Here is a 21,795-nt window from a genome sequence, read left to right on the forward strand (position 1 = left end):
ATGGAATTCTTTATATTCAAAGAAAGTATTAGAGGCGAGTGGAATTAATACTATGGGGAGTCACAAAAACTTTAAGGATTTGCTTGAATTTTTACAATCTTGTTAAAGGAACAAGTTCAGTTCTGTCAAAACATTTGATTTTTCAACTTTGTACACCACTATCCCACATGACAAACTAAAGGAAAAATTCATTCCTTGATCCATGGGACTTTTATTACGAAACGTGGTGAACACAGATACAGTTATATATCTATCTTCAGAGGTTCAGGCCATTTTGTCAAAAGGAAGCAACTGCCTGAACTATAAATCTGTTTCATATAGATCTGTGCATGAAGATTCAGAGTGACAAGACACCCTCCACAAGACTGTATGACAAAAGGAAAGACTTCAACTCTCCAGTAGTCAACTTTCCCTTTATGTCAGGCAATATTCTTGCAGCTCCAGCCCTTGGTGTCTACATTTCACACCTTTTGAGGTACAATCGTCGAGGATTTCAAAGAGCGTCATACGACTCTAGCTCAGTACTAGATCAAGGTTACAGCATTCAAGGCCCAAGCAAAGCTTTCAAAATATTTTGTGGTGGACATGTGGAGCATGTTTTCAAATTTGACGCATCAGTGACAATAATGATGTACGATGATATTTCCTAATTTGACTTGTACCCTATGTTCCCGTATTTGTTTCAGGCGAACAATTGACTTGTTTGTGCATGTGTTTGTGATGGTTGCAACCGGTGGGGCAGGATACGCTCACCTTTTTGCGAATACCTGGTAGCATCACTATTTGATAGTGATTCATAAACACACGCTCAAGTAGTCGGAGTCGTACAATTGGATCTGCTTTTGGCAGAGATTTCCTATGAATATTGAAAGTGTTTTGTCGTTTTTATTTATATGCAGTATATATCACAATTTCATATACATGCCGTGATCTTGCAAACATTTTCTTAAACATTAAACATAGTTGGTACCTATGCATTAAATTCCATATTAATAATAGATTATCCATAAATTAAATACGTATTTGTATATCTACAAAACAACTGCTGCTTAGCCACTGTAAATAACAGACGACAAATATAGCCTCCTTGACGTTGAGACACCTGCTAGGGACGACATCAATACATATGGCCGTCAGGTATAGTGGACGGCTGTTCTTACCCCCATGTTGACGACATATGAATGCTCCTTACATTGCCATACAGTATCTAGTACACCAACATTTATAGTATTCAACGACGTTATCGACAAAATCAACATAGTACACATATTCGTAGTATCATAAAATTAAATACGCTTCGTGTGGGGTACACACATCGTTTGAATTCAAATTGAAACGCACTATGTTTTGCATGTTGCTACGAAGACAGTGTACACACAGATATCACACATTAAACGTCAGATGTCAAATTAAGGTCGTTCGGAACTCAAAGCAAATATGGCTAGAGTATATTGTACGCAGTATTCATGATTATTAATCATTCACAACCTCTGAAACATTGAAATATTGTACCCATATTTCCTGTCCCAAACACGTTGTATCCAACATCCACAAATATCGTCTTACGTAAACCATAACTACAATCACGTTAGTGCGTAATTAGTCACGTGATATCGCATGTTTGTGAGCTGCTTAAATACGGTGTAAGCTATATGAACCTTCACTTGCAACGAAGCCGGGTAACTTGAACAAGGTAAGAGATGTTGTTGCTTTAAAAATGATTGATAGATTCACCATCTGACCATAATGACATGATTACTGGTGTTGAAAGAGGTGCGGTTTAACGTTCAAGATTAATTCACTTATAAAGCGACGTGCATGCACATGTGTGTGTGTGTGCGCGCGCGTGTGTGTGTGTGTGTGTGCGTGCGTGCGTGCGTGCGTGCGTGCGTGCGTGTGTGTGTGTGTGTTTTGTGCGTGTGTGTGTGTGGCTGCTTGTATCAATCTGGACGTACGCCGCTTTTATAGTTCTAGCCAACTGTAATACATACAATGCCGCAGTTAACTTGGATACCCCACTCAGACGTAATGTACTGACTTTGAGCCGACCAGTGCATGTTTAGCCCATTTAAGTGGAGTGCAAGGCAGGGTTATACCAACGCCTTTTGGTATGACGCGACACAGGAACCACCGACCTTCCTCTCTCGGGGAAGTCGCATTATACTCTACACCAAAATCTCTATTCTATTGCATTATATTATAATGAGACTGTACGTGGGGTTTTATTGACTTATCGCCACACACAGCAATGTTCGAGCTGGATGATCGCGGCCTTTAAGTAATCGAGCCTGGACCTGACAAACTAGTGATTGAGCACCGTCCCATCATGACACGCAAAGATCAAACATGACCACCCGATTAAATAGGAAGCCTCTTTCAACCTGCAAAGGTTGTGGGGACCTGCAAAGGTTGTCGGGATATACCAGCATAGGTTACTGGAGACGCATTCTAACGCGGACTCCACACGGGACAGACCAGCATGGAGTACCGGGGACGTATTCTAACTCGTACCTCCCATGGGGTGGACTAGCATAGGTTACTGGAGACGCATTCAAACACCGATCCACACGGGACAGACCAGCATGGGGTACCGGAGACATATTCTAACTCGTAGCTCCCAAGGAGTGGACCAGCTTTGGTTACTGGAGACGCATTCTAACACGGACTCCACACGGGACAGACCAGCATGGGGTACTGGGGACGTATTCTAACACGTAATTCCCATGGGGAAATTTCAGTTCATCAGTCTGTGACTATGATTGACGCAAACACCGTTGTTTGAAGATGACATCTAATGAGGTAAACATGGAGTAAACACTTTTGTTAATAGGACTTGGGATGGAGGCGTCAGGTTGATCTGTCATGTCACTTCAACTTTTAAAACCTTAAGTTTATACCCTTTGATATTTACAATATTGAAAGCATATAGACATAAACAACCAAATAAGTGTCTGTTTTAAGTAAATGTTACAAAGTATCACACAACCACATCATGTATCGTGCTTGTGTAGTCACGTGTTCCAAAATAATGGTAAACCTAAGATGAAAATGAGATCAAGTATGCGTCCATTTATCTAAGGGGGATCTTGAAGAACTAGTGTGGGTAAAGTCAGATGTAGATCGTTTTCTGACAGAAATGTTTTGTTCATTTATTTCAGATAATAAGCATCAAAGTCCCCGCTGCTGACGTCAAAAGCAGTAATGAAGAGTGTCATTCTAGGTGAATATACCAACAGATAACGATGATTTACACATCATGAAATGGGGTTTGACGTCGCCTCCAAGATTATTAGACTTACGTGTGTGTGTGTGTGTGTGTGTGTTTTGTGCGTGTGTGTGTGTCTGCTTGTACCAGTCAAGACTAATGCCGAGTTTATAGTGCATTGAGATACCACTCCGCAGTTTAACATGAATACCCCAATCAGACACAGCATACTGACTCCGAGCCGACTCCTTGTTTTAGCCCATAATGCCGAGCGTCGGGCAGGGTACCATCTTTTAACATCTTTTGGTATGACGCGATCAGGGATCGAACCCCGGACCTTCCTCTCTCCGGGCGGAAGCCCTACCACTAGACCATGGAGGCAGTCCAACCACAGTTGAAGATAGTATTCTCCATAGGACGTTTTTCAAACACTGAAACGTTCATCTTTGATTTGTTTTTAAATATTGCAGTTTGGTAATGTTGCCTAATAAAATCCATTATGGCGATACATTGACATCATTCACCTTTTCATTCACATTTATTGAGAAAGGAGTGTCTAACGTTATCATATTATTAAATGTGTGTTGACATGTGGAGTTCAAAAGAAAGGGTTATATCAGGATCGTTAAAACACCTTTTATTTAGACCATGGTTTTGATAACTTTTTTATATTCTGACTTTATATTTTCTTATGTTAATACTTTAATCTATGACACAACTAATTACAGCGTTTCTTAACGTTATCTCTGTTGACCCAGTGCTTGGCCTGGCGACTCTGTTGTTCATCGGCAGCGTCAACAGCCTATACGACAGCAGGGGAGATGAAGATGAAACCGATGGTGAAGATGGTAGGAGCGAGTTTCAGGGAGGTATGGGCGGAAGAATGGGAGATACTGAAGGTTTTGGTGGGAGTCACGGACGCTTGAACAACATGGTTGGCCATAGACATGAGGGTATGGGCGGTAGAATGGGAGATACTGAAGGTTTTGGTGGGGGTCACGGACGCTTTAGCAACATGGTTGGCCATAGACATGAGGGTATGGGAGGTGTTGGCGGAAGAATGGGAGATACTGAAGGTTTTGGTGGGAGTCACGGCCGCTTTAGCAACATGGTTGGCCATAGACATGAGGGTATGGGAGGTATGGGCGGTAGTATGGGAGGTAGGGGTGGGGGTAGAGGAGGTAGTGGTGGGCGTAGACGAGGCAGGGGTGGGGTTAAAGGAAGCAGGGGTGGGGGTAGAGAAGGCAGCAGTGGGGGTAAAGGAGGTAGAGGCTCGCGTAGGGGTAGAGGGGGTAAGGGTGGGGGGAGAAGAGGTAAGGGTGGAAGTAGAGGAGACAGAAAACAACAGCGACAGGATGCCATTAAACAGAAACAAGAGCAAAACAAAATCGCTAACATGGTGAAGGGGATGACCAACTTCACTACCGGAAACTATCAACGTAAGTAAAGCTAACGACACTATTGTTTGTAAACTCTTAGGAAAGGAGGTGTTCTTATCAGCGAAAGTATGTATCCAGATAGTCTCTGCACATTCGTTCCAAGAACTAAAGCTAGGTTTTTACGATGTTCAAGTGTAGTATATATGCAGCCAGCCCTACTACCATCCGCCTTGATACGATTCCAAATACAATATTTTGTTGTGGCCTGTTGATGAATCGATATATTTTAAACTTACTGTATTGACACACCATAAATCTATCAGAATTACCTCATAATTGTAGGTGTCGCGAGCCTAGTATGGTTTGACAAAAAGTGTTTCTACCTGTGGAACCTGGTTACACGTATGCCCTTTACCCGAAGTGCTTGTATATGTATGTCAATATGTATCTTGTTTGTGCCAAAACAGTTTTTGTATTCTTGTACATATTTCCTTATTTCAATATTTGCAGACGACAGCAAAATGATGGCAGTATACCTGCGGGCCTCTGACAAAGGTTAGCTTCTTCCTACATTAGAAACCATATTTTTTCGGAGGTCTTTGATATTCGGATGAGTATTGCGGGGTTCAACTGTACTAGCGATTCCCATGGCGTTTTCACAAACTTATCAATTACATGTGCCTCCATTTATGTGACCTTTACAAACATTGTAATAGCACGTGTTTCTATTGAAGTGCGTCTTTACAAACAGTATAGTTTCATCTCAGTATAGTTTCAAATTATGCCACCTGCCATGACTGACTTAACATTTCTTAAGATACTTCCCAGTCCTTAGATCCTCAACCATGCGTCGCTATTTCGTTATTCATTCCAAACTTGCTACAAATGCAGCCACTGAGACCCCATGTAAAGAAGGAAAGTTTTTGACAATAAAGTTAGATATTAGTGTGTATGATAATCACTGTTATGAATAAAGAGACCAATTGTTTCCTGCCAGATATAAACAAGTCGTACATGCTCAATTCGAAGCTTCACTTCTAATTACAGTGGGGCTTGTTTCATTTGTAAACGCAATATAAGAACATAATATCTAATTTGACATTTCCCTCATATTTCATAAAACCGTTCAACAGGAAAAGTTCATTTTTCATCCAACCAAACCAAAATAGGATACTTTTTTGTCGACCACATCCAAAGAAAGAAATCCGTCAACCAAATATATAATTTATAAAAACGTGTTAATTCATCATAAACTACAAAGTCACCTGCATGATTTCATTAAAATCCTTTTCGCCTTATATATATCTCAAAGGAATGGGTGCGCTCGCTGTCACGGACGAAATAAAATGGTCGAGTCCATTAGTAGAAGGGGACAAAACATTGACTGTAGCTCGATACACTTCATGATGTTACAATTATTCTAACACATTTTATCGTTGTTTCTCGGCATAGCCGCTAGATAAGACTCCATTGAAAACTCTCGAAAGAGAATCTACCCTGTTGCGTGGAATTGGTTTCGTCGATTGCATGCGTTGTTGACACCAATGTTTGTTTTGCAGTTGTAGTTTGTATTTGTGTGATCGTGATTTGCCCTAAAGCGTTGCAGTGTTCCCACAGGATCTGGTCATTTGTAGTCGTTTCACCTCACCTTGTCTTGTCACCTTACCAGACATTAACTGTCAGTAATAACTTACACATGTTACACTGAAGATCGGTAAAGATATACATATTTCATCTTTCACAGTGATTAGCCTCCTGGAGAAGCGACAAGAAATCCTCATGAACAAATGTACGTACGGGTATTCAGCCCCATTCATGACAAATACATTGTCATGTCAATCTGTGACCACTGTTGAACTTTTAAAAATAATGCTTTTCCAATACAGAGATATTTTCAGTCATAGCGTTCGTGGTGTTTAGTGGGAAAAGGTGATCGTTTGTAATCTATACTTTTTTTACGTAAATTAATACATGCGCCTTTAAATGTATCTCCATAGTCTGTCTCACAGTCCCTTAACCATATTATTCTGACGTCCGTCCACCCTTTTCTGTAATACAAATTCCTAACCGCAGCAAGTCTAGATTTTCCGCAGGTTCAGGTCTGACTCCTTTACAATATAAGTGGAGTTATTTGTTTCTATCAAAATTTAGTATTTTCAGAGACGAAGTGTTAGTTAGTCTAGTATTTTCATTTCCGAGTAACTTTCGGTGATCATTTTCATGGTGTTTTGTGAAAAGAAGCGATCCTCAGTAATGATGTTATTTTTTCAATTTAGATAATTCGTTCTCTGTAACATGTCCACGTCAATTATCGTACTCGCAATCGATGTAGGGCTATATGTTGCACCCCTTTCTATTTACAGTGAAAATTGCCAATGTCAATGGAAAAAGTAAGTCTTCCGCGTTACACCATATCCTATTCCCAACAACAACAGTTTTATGTTAATATGCAACAACATATTGTAATTATTTTGAAGTTCTCATAACAGAATGCACTATATTAATTCTAATGCGTATTACTTAGATAGGTCTCTTGTTCAGAGAATAAGCTACCAGTCAAGATGAAATATTGATTACTTAGTCCCTAGTGAAGTAATTTAGCAATAACTGCTATATTGATCTTGAGCCTTGACGAGGAATTTTCAACATTACTATACGTGGGATAAATAATCCGTACATCAAAGTTGGTATATATAACCCACAGTCCCGTGTCATTGGTGGTAATGCCTCGGTATGACGCCACATTGCTAGGGCCACATAATGGCTCGCCCCGTAAACAATGGAACAATAAGCGTGAACTGGCCCATCAGCATGAAGCAAATATTGTAATGCTCACTTGTAAGATTTACTGAACTTAATTATACCGATCTCCGTCCACCTATGGGTAATATATAGATGTATTAAATAGACGGTATAAGGTTTTTATTCCATGTTTGAGTTTCGTTCATTTCAGTAAGGATGCAAGTTACAACGGGAGTATACAAACGCACCAAGAGAGGTAAAAACAAATGAGTTCTTTTATGTACCACTTATTTGAAATTGTAAATAGTTGTAATTAATTGCAACAGTATAAATTGAAAGTAGGTAATCCCGGGACCATACAGCAATTACATTTGAGTGATCAGTTGTTGGAAAGAAGTTGAGGAACGATTAAACCATCGTACACATTACAGACGAAGGTTTCTGCTCTGAAGACTGTTCGAGTGGAAGAGGTTCCTCTGTATAGAAGAAGAAGAAGTTAATATGAATGATGGCCGCATGGCCCAGAAATCATTTACAGGAATAATATATGCTATGCACACGCACATATTTTCTTACTACAGTCGTTCATAGTTTTTACATTTGTATTTACATAGGTAAATGTCTTTTTAAATATAAGGACAGGTTTCGAATAACACAATCATTTCTGGTAGATAGAAGACTGATAAATTTTGGGACACATGGTTTCTCTGTATTGTGTCTTTTGGAAATGTCTATAAACAAGTTATCGGCTGAAAAGCAAATGAATTCACTGTAATATATATATTATCTTACCTCTGTTTTGCAGTAACGGACAGATGGAACTCGAAGTGTCAAGACAAATTCATTGAATGTAGGTGTATTTGAAGATGATTATTCTTTGTTCTTTGTTATTACCATGGCAACTTCTTATGGCACCAATGTGAGTTTTCCTCTCTACTTTAGGTTACACATTCAAAAGCGACCTATGTATTATAAGACCTACAATTACTTGAAAGATTCAGGGATATATTTCGGGTATAGTTGCATGCTTGTCAAATTATTCCAATTTCTTTTTCCCAAATGAAACCTAATTCTTCTCTATCGAACAATTAGTTTAATATTCAATATAATTCGAACCATTGTTACGTAACACAATATCATATACGGGATCATGTACCCCATGCACGTTGAATTGTAACATTGGGATGTGTGCATCCCTTCCACACATACTTTGCGTACAGTGTGGAAAACTGAAGCAAGCGGAAATTGCAATAGAATATTCGCGATGACACAACCTTACAACAACCATATTTGTGTTCCAGGGGTGAATAAAGTCGGCGAGAATCCAACCGAAAAAGATCTGGAGAAAGGTGATAACTTTAACATATTCTATTCACATAACCAATTATTTGGGGACACGCGTGGATAAGTCATCTGCGGCAAGCCAGAAACGTATGATCATCGGTTCGAATCCAATATTCGCCGTGATTATTGTCCTTGGTTTATCATAACCATGCTTGTGCTCGTTAATTCAGCCAACAACACCTGCTTTCGCCCTAAAGATCCTTGAAGAAAATAACTCATGTATTGCTTCAGACGATCGAAAAAGAAAGAAATTGCCAGCCACAAAAAGAAATTGTTGCAAGGACAGGCTAATTATCTCGTTTTGCAGCTGAAGCTGAAAAAAATATGTATTCTCCCTTTCAGTAATTGATGTTGTTTATGCCACGGTGGGTAACAGTATACAGTCCTGACTTATACACTGTTTTACCACATACTAGTTTATGGACTGCATGTTTCAACTGATATGTTCTATAATTTAATTTTCAGCCAAGGCTAAAATAGACATGATCGCTGCGAACTACGTTGATGCAGGTAATGCAGATCAAAATGAACAGTCATTTAATTTCAGAATCATCCGTGTAATCAATATATCTATTGTATCATGCAAATTGAAACTTAAACTGCTTTTCGATCTAAAGTTCGATCTAAATAATATTATCACACCTATTTGGGGATGTAATCTTTCGTATCGTTTCAGTAAAGAAACTGTTTGATCATCTGAGTGCAACGTTGGATAAAAACGGTAGGTCTTTAGTCAAGAATAACATGTTATGGTAAAATAATATACAGACCCCTTTCCATAATCTTGCAGCACCATACTCATGCTCACACGCATCATCATAGTGGTAAACGTCTTCGAATTAAATTACATGAGGGTTTCGCCCACATTAAGTTGACGTGTCGCAACTGCAGTCCATACGCATTAGAAATCTCTGCTAAAAGCAGTCCAATGTACGATTCCGACTATGTCATAAGCATGCGTTTATAAATCACTATTAAATAATGATGATACCAGGTGTTAGCGAAAAAGTGAGCGTATCCTTCTTCAAACCTTATTAAAACCCTGATCAAACATACGTTTGAGGAAGAGTAATCATGCATTATCATAATAATGCGGCATCCTTCCCTCAGATCAAGGATATTACTTGGATGCAGTGAAACAAGAAAATGGCAATCCTAAAAGTAAGTAACAGGGTTTCATAATAAAGATTCTTGTAAGCTTTGATACTCTGATTGTAGTGTGTGAAAGTGGCGTGCACCATATGCAAGTAGCTATTATTATTTATTTTTCTGCGGATGATATAATGTATTTATATGACAGATAAGGCAAGATAATAATAACTGATCATGTGAACAAATATGGTCAATGTACAACACCGCACTGTTGTTACCACTATTACTGTTTTTGCTTTCTGTAGCATAATGTATTTATTCCGCAGAGATGATGGCGCTGATGAGGGATATCAAAAAGATTTCAGCAAATCGTACGTGTTCATGCACTATACATTTCCAATCGATTGAACATGTAATTTTTGGGGCTATGTGCATTTCAGTAACATCCAAATTTATCTTTCACACCAATCTACTGTATGAAGATATCAGACACAGGAAACTTAAAAACCGTTGAATTCTGTTTCAGTTGGCAGTGCAATTCAAGAGAAGAAAGCAGATATGGAACCGCGTAAGTGAAACATAGTCTGACTGAAATCAATATCCCCTCGTAAAACACACTCTAACACATAATTATACTGTGTTCATCATACCATTACTATTGTTGATGTTATTAAAACACCTATGTGTTTGATAATAATACAAATTTCAATGACGTAACATCACATGATTTGTTACCCTGTTGCCTTTTCGGGGCGGTCGGGTAGCCTAGTGGTTAAAGCGTTCGCTCGTCACGCCGAAGACCCGGGTTCGATTCCCGACATGGGTACAATGTGTGAAACCCATTTCTGGTGTCCCCCGCCGTGATATTGCTTGAATATTGCTAAAAGCGGCGTAAAACCATACTCACTCACTCACTCATCATTTCAGATCACGATAAAAAACATATGCCCTCAGCAGCGGAAGTACACCTTATGAAGAGACTTGGGTCTGTCCGTGTACATGGTACGTTACTATAAACGTTATATACCAATAGCAATGGTGGCACAAGAAAATGTAAAGATAAATGTCATGTTAGATTTGTACTGAACCTCACAAGTAAGTGCCTTTCTGGTGTTCCCCGCCGTGATATTGCGGCGTAAAACCATACTCGCTCACTCACAGACAACTAGTCATAGTAGATTTATACTGAATGTCTCAAATAAATGTTAAGGTAATTGTCACGGTAGATTTCTACTGAATGTCACAAATAAATGTTAAGGTAAATGTCATGGTAGATTTCTACTGAATGTCACAAGTAAATGTTAAGGTAAATGTCATGGTAGATTTATACTGAATGTCACAAGTAAATGTTAAGGTAAATGTCATGGTAGATTTATACTGAATGTCACAAGTAAATGTTAAGGTAAATGTCATGGTAGATTTATATTGAGTGTCACAAGTAAATGTTAAGGTAAATGTCATTGTAGATTTATATTGAGTGTCACAAGTAAATGTTAAGGTACATGTCATCGTAGATTTATACTGAATGTCACAAGTAAATGTTAAGGTAAATGTCATGGTAGATTTGTATTGAGTGTCACATGTAAATGTTAAGGTAAATGTCATGATAGATTTATACTAAACCTCACAAGTAAATGTTAAGGTAAATGTCATGGTAGATATATACTGAATGTCACAAGTTAATGTTAAGGTAAATGTCATGGTAGATTTATATTGAGTGTCACAAGTAAATGTTCAGGTACATGTCACGGTAGATTTATATTGAGTGTCACAAGTAAATGTTAAGGTAAATGTCATTGTAGATTTATATTGAGTGTCACAAGTAAATGTTAAGGTACATGTCATCGTAGATTTATATTGAGTGTCACATGTAAATGTTAAGGTAAATGTCATGATAGATTTATACTAAACCTCACAAGTAAATGTTAAGGTAAATGTCACGGTAGATTCATACTGTGCATCACATAGTTAACCTTTAGTTTAAGGTATGGAAAACGTCGTGCTAGTGTTAACTTAAAAAGCTTGTATCCTACTAGTTAACGGTGTTAAATGTTAAAGGTATTATGCATTTAGAAAATAGATTTCATGTATTGTTTGTTTACAGCATTGGATGCGTTTTCGGAGTTCCAGAAAGGAATCCTAGCAAAGTGTAAGTGTTAACGACACAGCCACCGGGGCCATTAGTGGCCCTAACTGTGCGTGGCGCCGAAATTCTGGGTGAAGGTTGCATCTCTAAGGCGTGCAGAAACCCTACGTTTCATCGCGTGTTGGCATCCCAGATTCGCCCAGATTATGTTTTAACATTATACCCGTGCTCGTAGGTTTCATCAAAGTGGGAACCTTCTTTAACCTGCATGACTTCTATCTTTAACGGCAGTGTGTCGTATTGCCTCTCATGGATATATGTTGTTAGTTTCGTAAATGACGTCAGCCAGACTTTGGCTTTGCTCGTAATATGATCATTGCTAAAAAACATAACAACATTCATACTTTTTTTCATCAGTAACAACACGGACCTATTCCACACATTTCTTTTTAAACTATTTCTTGATATATTTTACATTTCTTTGAATAGCATGAATTACTTGTTGTTGTAAAGAAACGTTATTTTTCGTCACCAGGCAGTCCAAAAGACCGCTCTAAACCTGTAGATATTGCGATCCTGAAGCATGGTAAGTATATTAAGCACTTGTAATTTGTGAATAAATGTTAAGATTGATACCATCTAAAAACAACGTGGTAAACACTTAAAACTAGGTATACATGTGACACCATGTACAAGACACGATAGCATTGTTACTTCTATCAACCATCAGGTCATATAATCACAGGTGACTTCTCTATTGTTGACAATAGCAGTTATTCAAATATGAACCAAAATACCGTGAGCAACCAATTGGATTTACAGCTTTAAAATCATTATGGATGCTGTTGAAGAATAGGCCTAAAATGGGCCAAAAGAGAAGAGGAACCTGTTGATTGTATTTCAGAGTGGGTTAAGCTACTGGTAGAATGCACAAACTTACAAAAAAAGAGGAAGCGGAATTGGAATAAACCCATTCTGTCCCAGCCAGCTGTCAGTCTGACTGCCCTACATGAAAAGTTTGTAGTTGTTCCCACTGACAACGTAACCATTATATGTAGGCATCACTACTTTAATTGTTTAATCAAAGGACTTGGTGTAACAAAAACATATCAAATAATGCCACATAAAACCATAAATCAATACTGTCAACTTTTAACTTGGGACTAAAACCTGAAAACAGGCCCATTCCTCTTTTTTACTGGATTCCAAAGCTCTGTAAAAATCAGTACGAAGAGAGAGATATTGCTGGGTCCAGCTAATGTACCTCCAAATCCCTGTCTCAAAGACTATGAGACAAGTGAAATTAATACCATGTGGATTCTCAAAAACTCCTAGGATTTGCTTGACTTTTTGCGATCTCAGAAACTTTGTACACCACTATCCCACACGACAAACTTAAGCAAAAACTTAATTCCTTGATCCATGGGGCTTTTGTTGGTGAACACAGAATCAGTAATCTATATTCAGGTTCAGGACAAGTTGTGAAAAATGAAAGCAAATGCTGTCTGAAGTTTACTGGGAAAACAATATGTGAAATGCAACAATATCCTCATTGATCTACGTAAAATGTGATGGTAAGACATTTAGGCAAGAAGCAGGCATCCCCATGGGCACCAACTGTGCTCCCCTTCTTGCGGATCTGTTTCTTTATGCATATGAATCGGAATTTCTGTTCGGATTGGCAAAGTCAAAACAAGGTAAATTACCCACCTAAACTAGAAATAAAGGAGGCCAATGAGACCGCCCCATCTGTTTCATATTAAGGTCTATGCATAAAGATTCAGAGTGACAAAACACTCTCCACAAGACTGTATGACGAGAGGAAAGACTTCAGCTTTCCAGTAGTCAACTTCAAATTTCACAATTTTTGAGATAAATCTAGCATGTTCTTTCTACCAAGATTTCAAAAGCACCTTACGACTCTTGCTCAGAAGTTTCTTTTATCAAGGTTGCAACATTTAAGGCCTCAGAAAAGCTTTCAAAAAGTTTTATGGGAGACATGTGGAGGACATTTCCAAATTTGACGCATCAGTGACAAAAATGATGTCTGACTCGTACCATATGTTCCCGTGCTTTACATGATAGTGATTCATAAACACTTGCTCATGAAATAGTCGGAATCGTACAATGCTTTATCCAGAGATTTCTATTGGATATGGAAAGGGTTTTGTCGCTTATTTACCTATTTAAAAAAAAGAAAAAAAGAAGCAAAACAGGTTTACTCTCTTACGAGTGCACACCACATTTTTTTTACTAAAAATGTACATTTTCAGGCTCATAATACTTGGTTGTTGTTTTACACCGCAGTCAGCAATAGTCCAGTTATATCGCGGTTGTCTGTAAGTACTCGAGTCAACACCAAGCAAACAATGCAATGGTTGATGGTAAATCGCCGGCTGTGTACGGTGACACGCTATGGGCAGGTCACCGAGCCTTTATAGCCTCATATAAGATAGCTACGCGATAAATCGCAAAGAACAGTGAAGAACAAAGGCGTGGTTTATTTCACAACAAAACATTATTCCTTCATAACGTCATGTCTGGAAATACAAGCATGCACTCGCAACTTGATGACGTCGTAAATTGGACGACATTTTTTTTGTGAGGGAGGTGTCTAGAGTGAATTGCTCCCCTTGGATGTAGCTGGACAACACAGATGAACGATCGTACCCAAGAATGGGAGAGATATGACAATCGTTATTGGGAGGAATTATTCAGATAATCGACGTGAAAATTGTGAGAATACCACACTTAACACCCCCACCCACCCACCCACCCACCCACCCCAACCCCCACTCCCCTACCTTAATGGAGTTGTCCGACATTGCCCATTGCCGAGGTCGGATTGTATTCAGGGAGTCAATATTATTTAAATTCGGGTAAATGTTTTAAACGCTTGTACAATTTTTTGAAATCCTTAAAAAGGTGGTGCAAAATGTTGACATCTCAATAAGATACCTCATATAAAAAATAAACGAGTGGGGGTTGTTTATCGTATAATAAGACAATGCGCCCCTCATGATTTATTCTCCCTCAGTGTTTTATTGTACGATAATCAACTCCCTCTCGGCGTTTATTTTTTAATTCGATAGGCATTAGAGTGCTATTTTTTCTGATGCGGGTCCCCATAGTATGTTCAGAACAGATAGCTACAACAGTAATGATAAACTGATGTTTCTCTTCAGGTTTGAAACTCCTAGAAGTTAAGAAAGACGAACTCCTGAAGAAAGGTGTGTAGGTTGATCAGTGTCATCGTGTTTTACAATCACCTACATGTATACACGATGTAATAAATATATTCAATGAAGTTGAATAAATAATTGTTTTAGTTATTTAAGGAATTATTTGAAATACAATGAATAATCGATTTAGTCTTTACTGAAAATGAAACCCACATGGAAAACCTTTGCGTTCTATAATAGAAATACAATATAACATGACATGATGGATAACGAAGTATGATAATATCATATGCTTTGTCCGTGCACAAAGTAAGGAATGCCGATTTCCCATTTCAGCCGTTCTTGAGATGGAAGATATTATTGAACAAGACAAAGGTATGTATCCGGTATTGATTGAGGCAATAAATAGACCATATACGATCAATAAATTCCCTAATAACTGACAACAAGAAGAATTCTTGCACTGAATGTTACCTTAAATGTCTGGAGACACAGCTTGTTTGTACATGTTCCTAATTTAGAACGACTACTGTACTGACGGAAATAGACTGACACGTTCTAAATTATTTTTGAATCGAAACGGCTGATCAATAGGTATATTCTGTCAGACAGATTATTAATGTCGTGCTAAGACCCAGGACAACAATCTATTTCAGAACATAATATGCTATATTATTGAATATGGTGTTAATTAGTACAGTTTGTGCGAAAATACACAAGTGGGAATATGTAAATTACAATAGTTACGACAGTAACAACTTTGATCGTTTTCTTGCAGTTGCCCCCGAACTGGTGCCCCGTAAGTATTATTGATATATAACAATAACAGTGCATTATATGTGATGCAACATAATTTTGAAACATAGAATAAATCTCGTAAAGGGTCTGTTACATGCTTAAAATTATTATTCATTCCAGTCAAAGAAAAGCTCTCGACAATAGCCCAGGACATCTTTAACCAAGGTGTGTTGACTTGAATATAACCTGCCATTATGGCAAAAGCAGTTGTGAGATATACTTCAAGCTGACAACACACGTCATCGAGGTGAAAAAAACACTTGAGGGTGACGTATGCGACAACAATTAAGCCTGCGAACCAGTGATTGACAACATGAGCAATCACCAATAATGTCCAGGCATGATGAAACAAAAACAATGGTCGTATTTCCATTAGATTTTAGAATATATTTTGAAATAGCAGAATTTATGATCGTTAAAATATCATGATAAATACTGTTTAGTCCAATGAATTGAAAATACTTGGAATAGTTGAATAATGTAAAGTTTTTGCCTTTATACTTTTGTGTTTAAACTGTGTTTATGGTGAGATGGCTAAAACGTTGTACGTTGTACGTCTTTGATTACACAGAGAAGACATCCAGAATGCCCGAGCTGACTGCCATCATGGTTGACTTGACACATCGTGTTGGTAGGTAGCCTACACACATGGATGCTCATAGTGTTACATAACCGCACAGACATGCTTAGAAAATGTAGGTATAAAGTGGACATTTTGTTTGGCACTAAAATAACTGTTCCAAGTTGCAAACTGTTTGGGGAGCATCATCGAATTCACTTACTTACTTTGTTCCCATCCCTCCTGCGATGTACCTGTCCGACCTGTCCGGTGGTCCTGCAAGCAGAGAGAGGGAGGGCCAGGGGGGTATTTAATCAAGCAACTCTCTGATACTTTAAATTGCAAAGAAACTACTGTTTCAGGTAAAAAGCCTGGTGCAAAAATCATCGAACGTATGCTTCGGAAAGAATCAATGAAAGGTAAACGACACATTTTAAAGTGTTCATTAAGCATACGCCTCCCTTAAATTGACTTACTTTTAATTAGCGAAATGAAAAGAATACAATTACAATACTCCATTCAAGTCATGATTTTCTTTGAACTGATGATTTCGATGTTTTTATCAATAACATGTTCATCTATCTATGCCTCCGCACAATTGTCGCAATCTACGTTAGTGACACAAGTGAACATTTTCCTTTAGAAATGGCTCTTATGCAGATTGCGATAGGAGATGCTGTTTTGAAAGGTAAATTTTATTTCACGGTGTTGCAGTTTTGTTCATATTACCTCTTATCATTATGTTTCTTGGCTTAATTTTACAAGCATACATAGTCTACTTATCTGGCGCACGGGTCACAAATCAAGGTGAAGTTCAACAACGTCGGCCGCGGAGAGTCCTTGGATGGGTGACCGCGTTTCGGCAGCTTGGCTCCTGAGAGTTTCTAGGGCTTCGGTCCTGCCCCGAACTGAAACACATGTAACACGTGTGGCGTTTCCTTGGGCTTTGTGCGAAATGTGCCTCTGTTCACCCAGCATTGCAAGGGTACCCGGTAGGATGAGAAGGCAATATGGTTGTTAACCTTCTAGCGCCTAAAAGGCAGCTTGGGTTGTATACTCCCCAGGGAGCTGAGAATGATTCTTGAGCGCAAAGTGATCCAGTGACTCGTGTAATAATAGCGCTTTGAGCATGCCTCTGAGTGGTGTGGATATATGCGCAATATAAATAGCCTATTATTATTAGTATTAGTAGTAGTAGTAGTAGTAGTAGTAGTAGTAGTATCATTATTATTATCAATATATGTGGAATGCTTAAGACCTAACTTACTCATCAGTATTATAGATATGTTTGAATTGCCGCCTCCGTGGTCTTGTGGTAGAGCGTCCGCCCGGAGAGCGGAAGGTCCGGGGTTCGATCCCCGGCCGCGTCATACCAAAAGACGTTAAAACATGGTACTTGTTGTTACCCTGTCTGGCGCTCGACATTAAGGGGCTAAAACAAGGACTGGTCGGCTCGGAGTCAGTATACTGTGTCTGAGTGGGGTATTCATGTTAAACTGCGGCATGGTATCTCAGTGAGCTAGCACTATAAATCGGCATCAGCCCGGACTAGTACAAGCAGCCACACACACACATACACATGCATGCACGTCGCTATATAAGTGCAATAATCTTGGACGTGACGTTAAACCCCATTTCACCTCACATATGTTTGAATTCATGTCAATACTCAAGATCAAATATAGTTTAATAAATATTCGGTCCCTTTGCTTGTGTTCCAGCTGTTGACCGTCTTGGCCATTCAGGTGGTTCCCTGGAGGAACAAGTGGAGAAAGGTAGAATTGTTTATGAGGCCAAAAACGTATTTTGTTGACGCTACGACTCGACGTTATTCTTCTATCGTATTTCTTTGTCCTATATCGTATTTGCATGGAGGAAAATCGTAGCTGTCTCCGGTAAATAAAATGATGTTTTCACAGTGATAATAAAAGTTAATCAAAGTTCAGTTTGGGGATGTCTAAACCGAACTCGACAAGCTCAAAACGCCTTCTAATATCCGAACACACAACCTGAACAGACGTTTTGGAGATAACGGCTTGGGGTTACCTGCCCTTGTTTACAAACAATGAAAATGAAAAAGCCATTTGTGGGATTGAAACTGACGCGGGCGGGGACCATCAACATAATACTTTGTGGGGCCTTACATGCATATATGTTTGTCTGCGGTGGAAGACAGGAACAGCCTCTTGATACAATTGCAGGTACAATATCGGCTTAAAACGTAAGCTTTGAATGAAAAGATGTTTTTTTCTCAGGATTACGATCATGAAAACAATGATAATAAATAAGTCCTTCTTGCTAACGATTGCCGGTACCCCTGTAGAAGAACAATTGCGACCTCAATGTGTCTCATCGTGTCAGTTAGGAACAATCAGTATATTACATAACCAGCATGTTTCAGCTGAGGATGATGCCACAATGTGATCTTGTACATACATTTATTGAAGTATTTACAATATATTTACCAAATGAAAAAAAAACATTATCAATTTTTAAATGTTGTGTCATTCATCTGTCTACATTTTGACCCTAATCTTCGATCCGTAGAAACAAATTAACATTAATGTGGGGAATCGAACCTAGGCCTGCAGCGTAACGAGCGAACGCTTTAACCACTAGGCTACCCCACCGCCACTATGCGTAGGGACTGATACCATACCAATTTGAATAGTATGCCTGTGTATCATCCATCGTGTAGGTATTGATTTCACCTGAAATGTTGTAACGTTTATCATATCAGCTAACTTCTATACCGATAAGGGCCTCATCGTCATCCCATGAATACATAGTATCTGTTATCATACAATATAACAAATGGAACATTTTCCTATTTTGAAAGGTTCCTCTTCACTGAAGTCTACGATTACGGAGGTAATGGACAAAAGTAGGTACAACTTACTCTGTATGCAGCATTTGTATCGTTTTTCCCGTGCAACCACCAAATGTTGACATGTAAAGATTTCGCCCCATATAATGGTATAATATTGGTTGGTATAATAAGAATTATTTTAAGCTGTCTCATGTTCAGAGGTGATGGCATTATTGTAACTGGGTACAGGGTAATATGTACCACGCTCACATTGTACCTGGGCACAGGGTAATATGTACCACGCTCACACTGTACCTGGGCACAGGGTAATATGTACCACGCTCACATTGTAGCTGGGCACAGGGTAATATGTACCACGCTCACATTGTACCTGGGCACAGGGTAATATGTACCACGCTCACATTGTACCTGGGCACAGGGTAATATGTACCACGCTCACATTGTACCTGGGCACAGGGTAATATGTGCCACGCTCACATTGTACCTGGGCACAGGGTAATATGTACCACGCTCACATTGTACCTGGGCACAAGGTAATATGTACCACGCTCACATTGTACCTGGGCACAAGGTAATATGTACCACGCTCACATTGTACCTGGGCACAGGGTAATATGTACCATGCTCACATTTTCACATAATCTGTCAACAGCTCGGGATAGCCTCAAAGAGTTCGTTGACCGCAATGTAAACGATCTGGAAACAGGTAACAAGGCTGACGACTTTCCCTCCGACAAGTGTTGTCTTTGCTTTGCATTATCTTTGTGCAAAAATATGACCGATAAACCTTATTATATTGTTAAAACACAACTGTAAAGTCAACGTATAATCAAACGATACTGATCGAGAAAAATCAAACGTCACATGAATTTAATATACTTCTGCCAGTGTCCTATAGTAGCTTGTCCTCGTTCATCGAGTATTTTATTAAAGGCAATGCGTACACATTTTGCACATGCCACTCTGCTGTTGGTATATTCCATGTCAGTGTCTCCTGAAGTTCATACTTTGCTATGACCATTTGCTTATTGTTGGTATATTCCATGAACTCTTAACCTTGTTCTAGGACAAGGAATATTCGGTCATATAAAGAAACTGGACACACGGACGAAGAATTAACACGAGGCGCTCACATCCAGCAGGTACGTAGTGTGGTGTGTACTCCGGAAGAATTAACACGAGGCGCTCACATCCAGCAGGTACGTAGTGTGGTGTGTACTCCGGAAGAATTAACACGAGGCGCTCACATCCAGCAGGTACGTATCGTGGTGTGTACTCCGGAAGAATTAACACGAGGCGCTCACATCCAGCAGGTACGTAGTGTGGTGTGTACTCCGGAAGAATTAACACGAGGCGCTCACATCCAGCAGGTACGTATCGTGGTGTGTACTCCGGAAGAATTAACACGAGGCGCTCACATCCAGCAGGTACGTATCGTGGTGTGTACTCCGGAAGAATTAACACGAGGCGCTCACACCCAGCAGGTACGTAGTGTGGTGTGTACTCCGGAAGAATTAACACGAGGCGCTCACATCCAGCAGGTACGTATCGTGGTGTGTACTCCGGAAGAATTAACACGAGGCGCTCACATCCAGCAGGTACGTATCGTGGTGTGTACTCCGGAAGAATTAACACGAGGCGCTCACACCCAGCAGGTACGTAGTGTGGTGTGTACTCCGGAAGAATTAACACGAGGCGCTCACATCCAGCAGGTACGTAGTGTGGTGTGTACTCCGGAAGAATTATTTTTTTCTATAATCAGTTTCCTCATTTTCTCATGTTTTGTAGTCAATAGTTTCGAGCAGTTGAGTATCAATACTGCTTAAAGTAATAGCAGATACTAGTTGAATATAAGCGATAACTTAATTGATGGAAAACATTAGCGAAATTGGCTTGTTCACGAACTGTACCGCTATGGGAAATGGAATCCCAGGCTTGATGCTCCTCATCTCTGAATGGAATTTGATCATTGTGTGATAATTGCAGATGACTGTTAAATGTATGGAATGCCAAACTATCATCTAATGTAAAAATTAAAAGGGATTATATTTGAATGGTACTGGGTTTTAACTGTGAATATTCCTTTACTTTGGTCAGCAATATATTACGGCAATATGACGGCAGTTTCTGGATGATGCTATATCTTATACGTGCACATATAACATGATTTCTTGATTCTCAGAATGAGCGAATGGACACACCTTTATTCGAAATGGCAAACACGTTTCTTCAGCGACATAAGCAGGATCTCCTAACAGCTTATCCCATAGTCTCAGAGGAAGGTTTTAGAGGAAGTGACGTCTTTCCTAACTTTACACGCTGTAGTTTTATGTTTGTCCATAAAATGTGATGCAACTCTATGAGGTTGTTATTTTCTTATTGGGCATGGGTTGTGGGTCAATTAATCAAGACTGATGGACATTTTGCTAAAAGTATGGTTGTGTCAAGTTAGTCATCATTAGCTAATTAAAGTCATCTTAATACTACTACAACGTTTTGCCCACCCTACAATGTATATTATCTGTGTGGCATCAATCACAGCAATAATGATGTTCAAATACTAGCAGGACATAAATGG

The 21,795-nt window shown here is 39.2% G+C and overlaps 1 protein-coding gene and 1 long non-coding RNA gene across 2 annotated transcripts; both read left to right on the forward strand.

Annotated features, from left to right (window-relative positions):
- Positions 1 to 1,650: 1,650 nt before the first annotated feature.
- LOC124118219 lies at positions 1,651 to 4,374 on the forward strand. The gene is made up of 3 exons (XR_006858443.2): positions 1,651 to 1,693; positions 3,159 to 3,220; positions 3,964 to 4,374. It is a non-coding gene; the product is annotated as an uncharacterized LOC124118219 (long non-coding RNA).
- A 122-nt stretch (positions 4,375 to 4,496) lies between these two features.
- LOC124118196 lies at positions 4,497 to 21,577 on the forward strand. The gene is made up of 27 exons (XM_046480313.2): positions 4,497 to 4,644; positions 5,095 to 5,139; positions 6,329 to 6,373; positions 6,948 to 6,974; positions 7,538 to 7,582; positions 8,132 to 8,176; positions 8,628 to 8,675; positions 9,136 to 9,180; positions 9,347 to 9,391; positions 9,781 to 9,831; positions 10,089 to 10,133; positions 10,289 to 10,330; positions 10,690 to 10,764; positions 11,867 to 11,911; positions 12,384 to 12,434; positions 15,034 to 15,078; positions 15,367 to 15,405; positions 15,809 to 15,829; positions 15,949 to 15,993; positions 16,400 to 16,459; positions 16,750 to 16,806; positions 17,031 to 17,075; positions 18,109 to 18,162; positions 19,227 to 19,271; positions 19,870 to 19,923; positions 20,284 to 20,359; positions 21,400 to 21,577. The coding sequence occupies exons 1-26, from the start codon at positions 4,602 to 4,604 to the stop codon at positions 20,334 to 20,336; spliced, it is 1,215 nt and encodes a 404-aa protein (XP_046336269.2). The 5' UTR covers positions 4,497 to 4,601; the 3' UTR covers positions 20,337 to 20,359; positions 21,400 to 21,577.
- The last annotated feature ends 218 nt before the right edge of the window (positions 21,578 to 21,795 follow it).

The sequence above is a fragment of the Haliotis rufescens genome, unplaced genomic scaffold (assembly GCF_023055435.1).
Source record: "Haliotis rufescens isolate VD_foot unplaced genomic scaffold, xgHalRufe1.0.p SCAF_22, whole genome shotgun sequence".
Lineage (NCBI taxonomy): Eukaryota > Metazoa > Mollusca > Gastropoda > Lepetellida > Haliotidae > Haliotis > Haliotis rufescens.

Excerpts from the sequence above, each read along its gene's own strand:
- LOC124118196 (XM_046480313.2), top strand. The coding sequence starts at position 4,602 with ATGGTGAAGGGGATGACCAACTTCACTACCGGAAACTATCAAC. Across the intron at positions 15,830-15,948 it reads TGCCCCCGAACTGGTGCCCC|TCAAAGAAAAGCTCTCGACA; the intron begins GTAAGTATTATT and ends TATTCATTCCAG. Across the intron at positions 19,924-20,283 it reads TGTAAACGATCTGGAAACAG|GACAAGGAATATTCGGTCAT; the intron begins GTAACAAGGCTG and ends ACCTTGTTCTAG.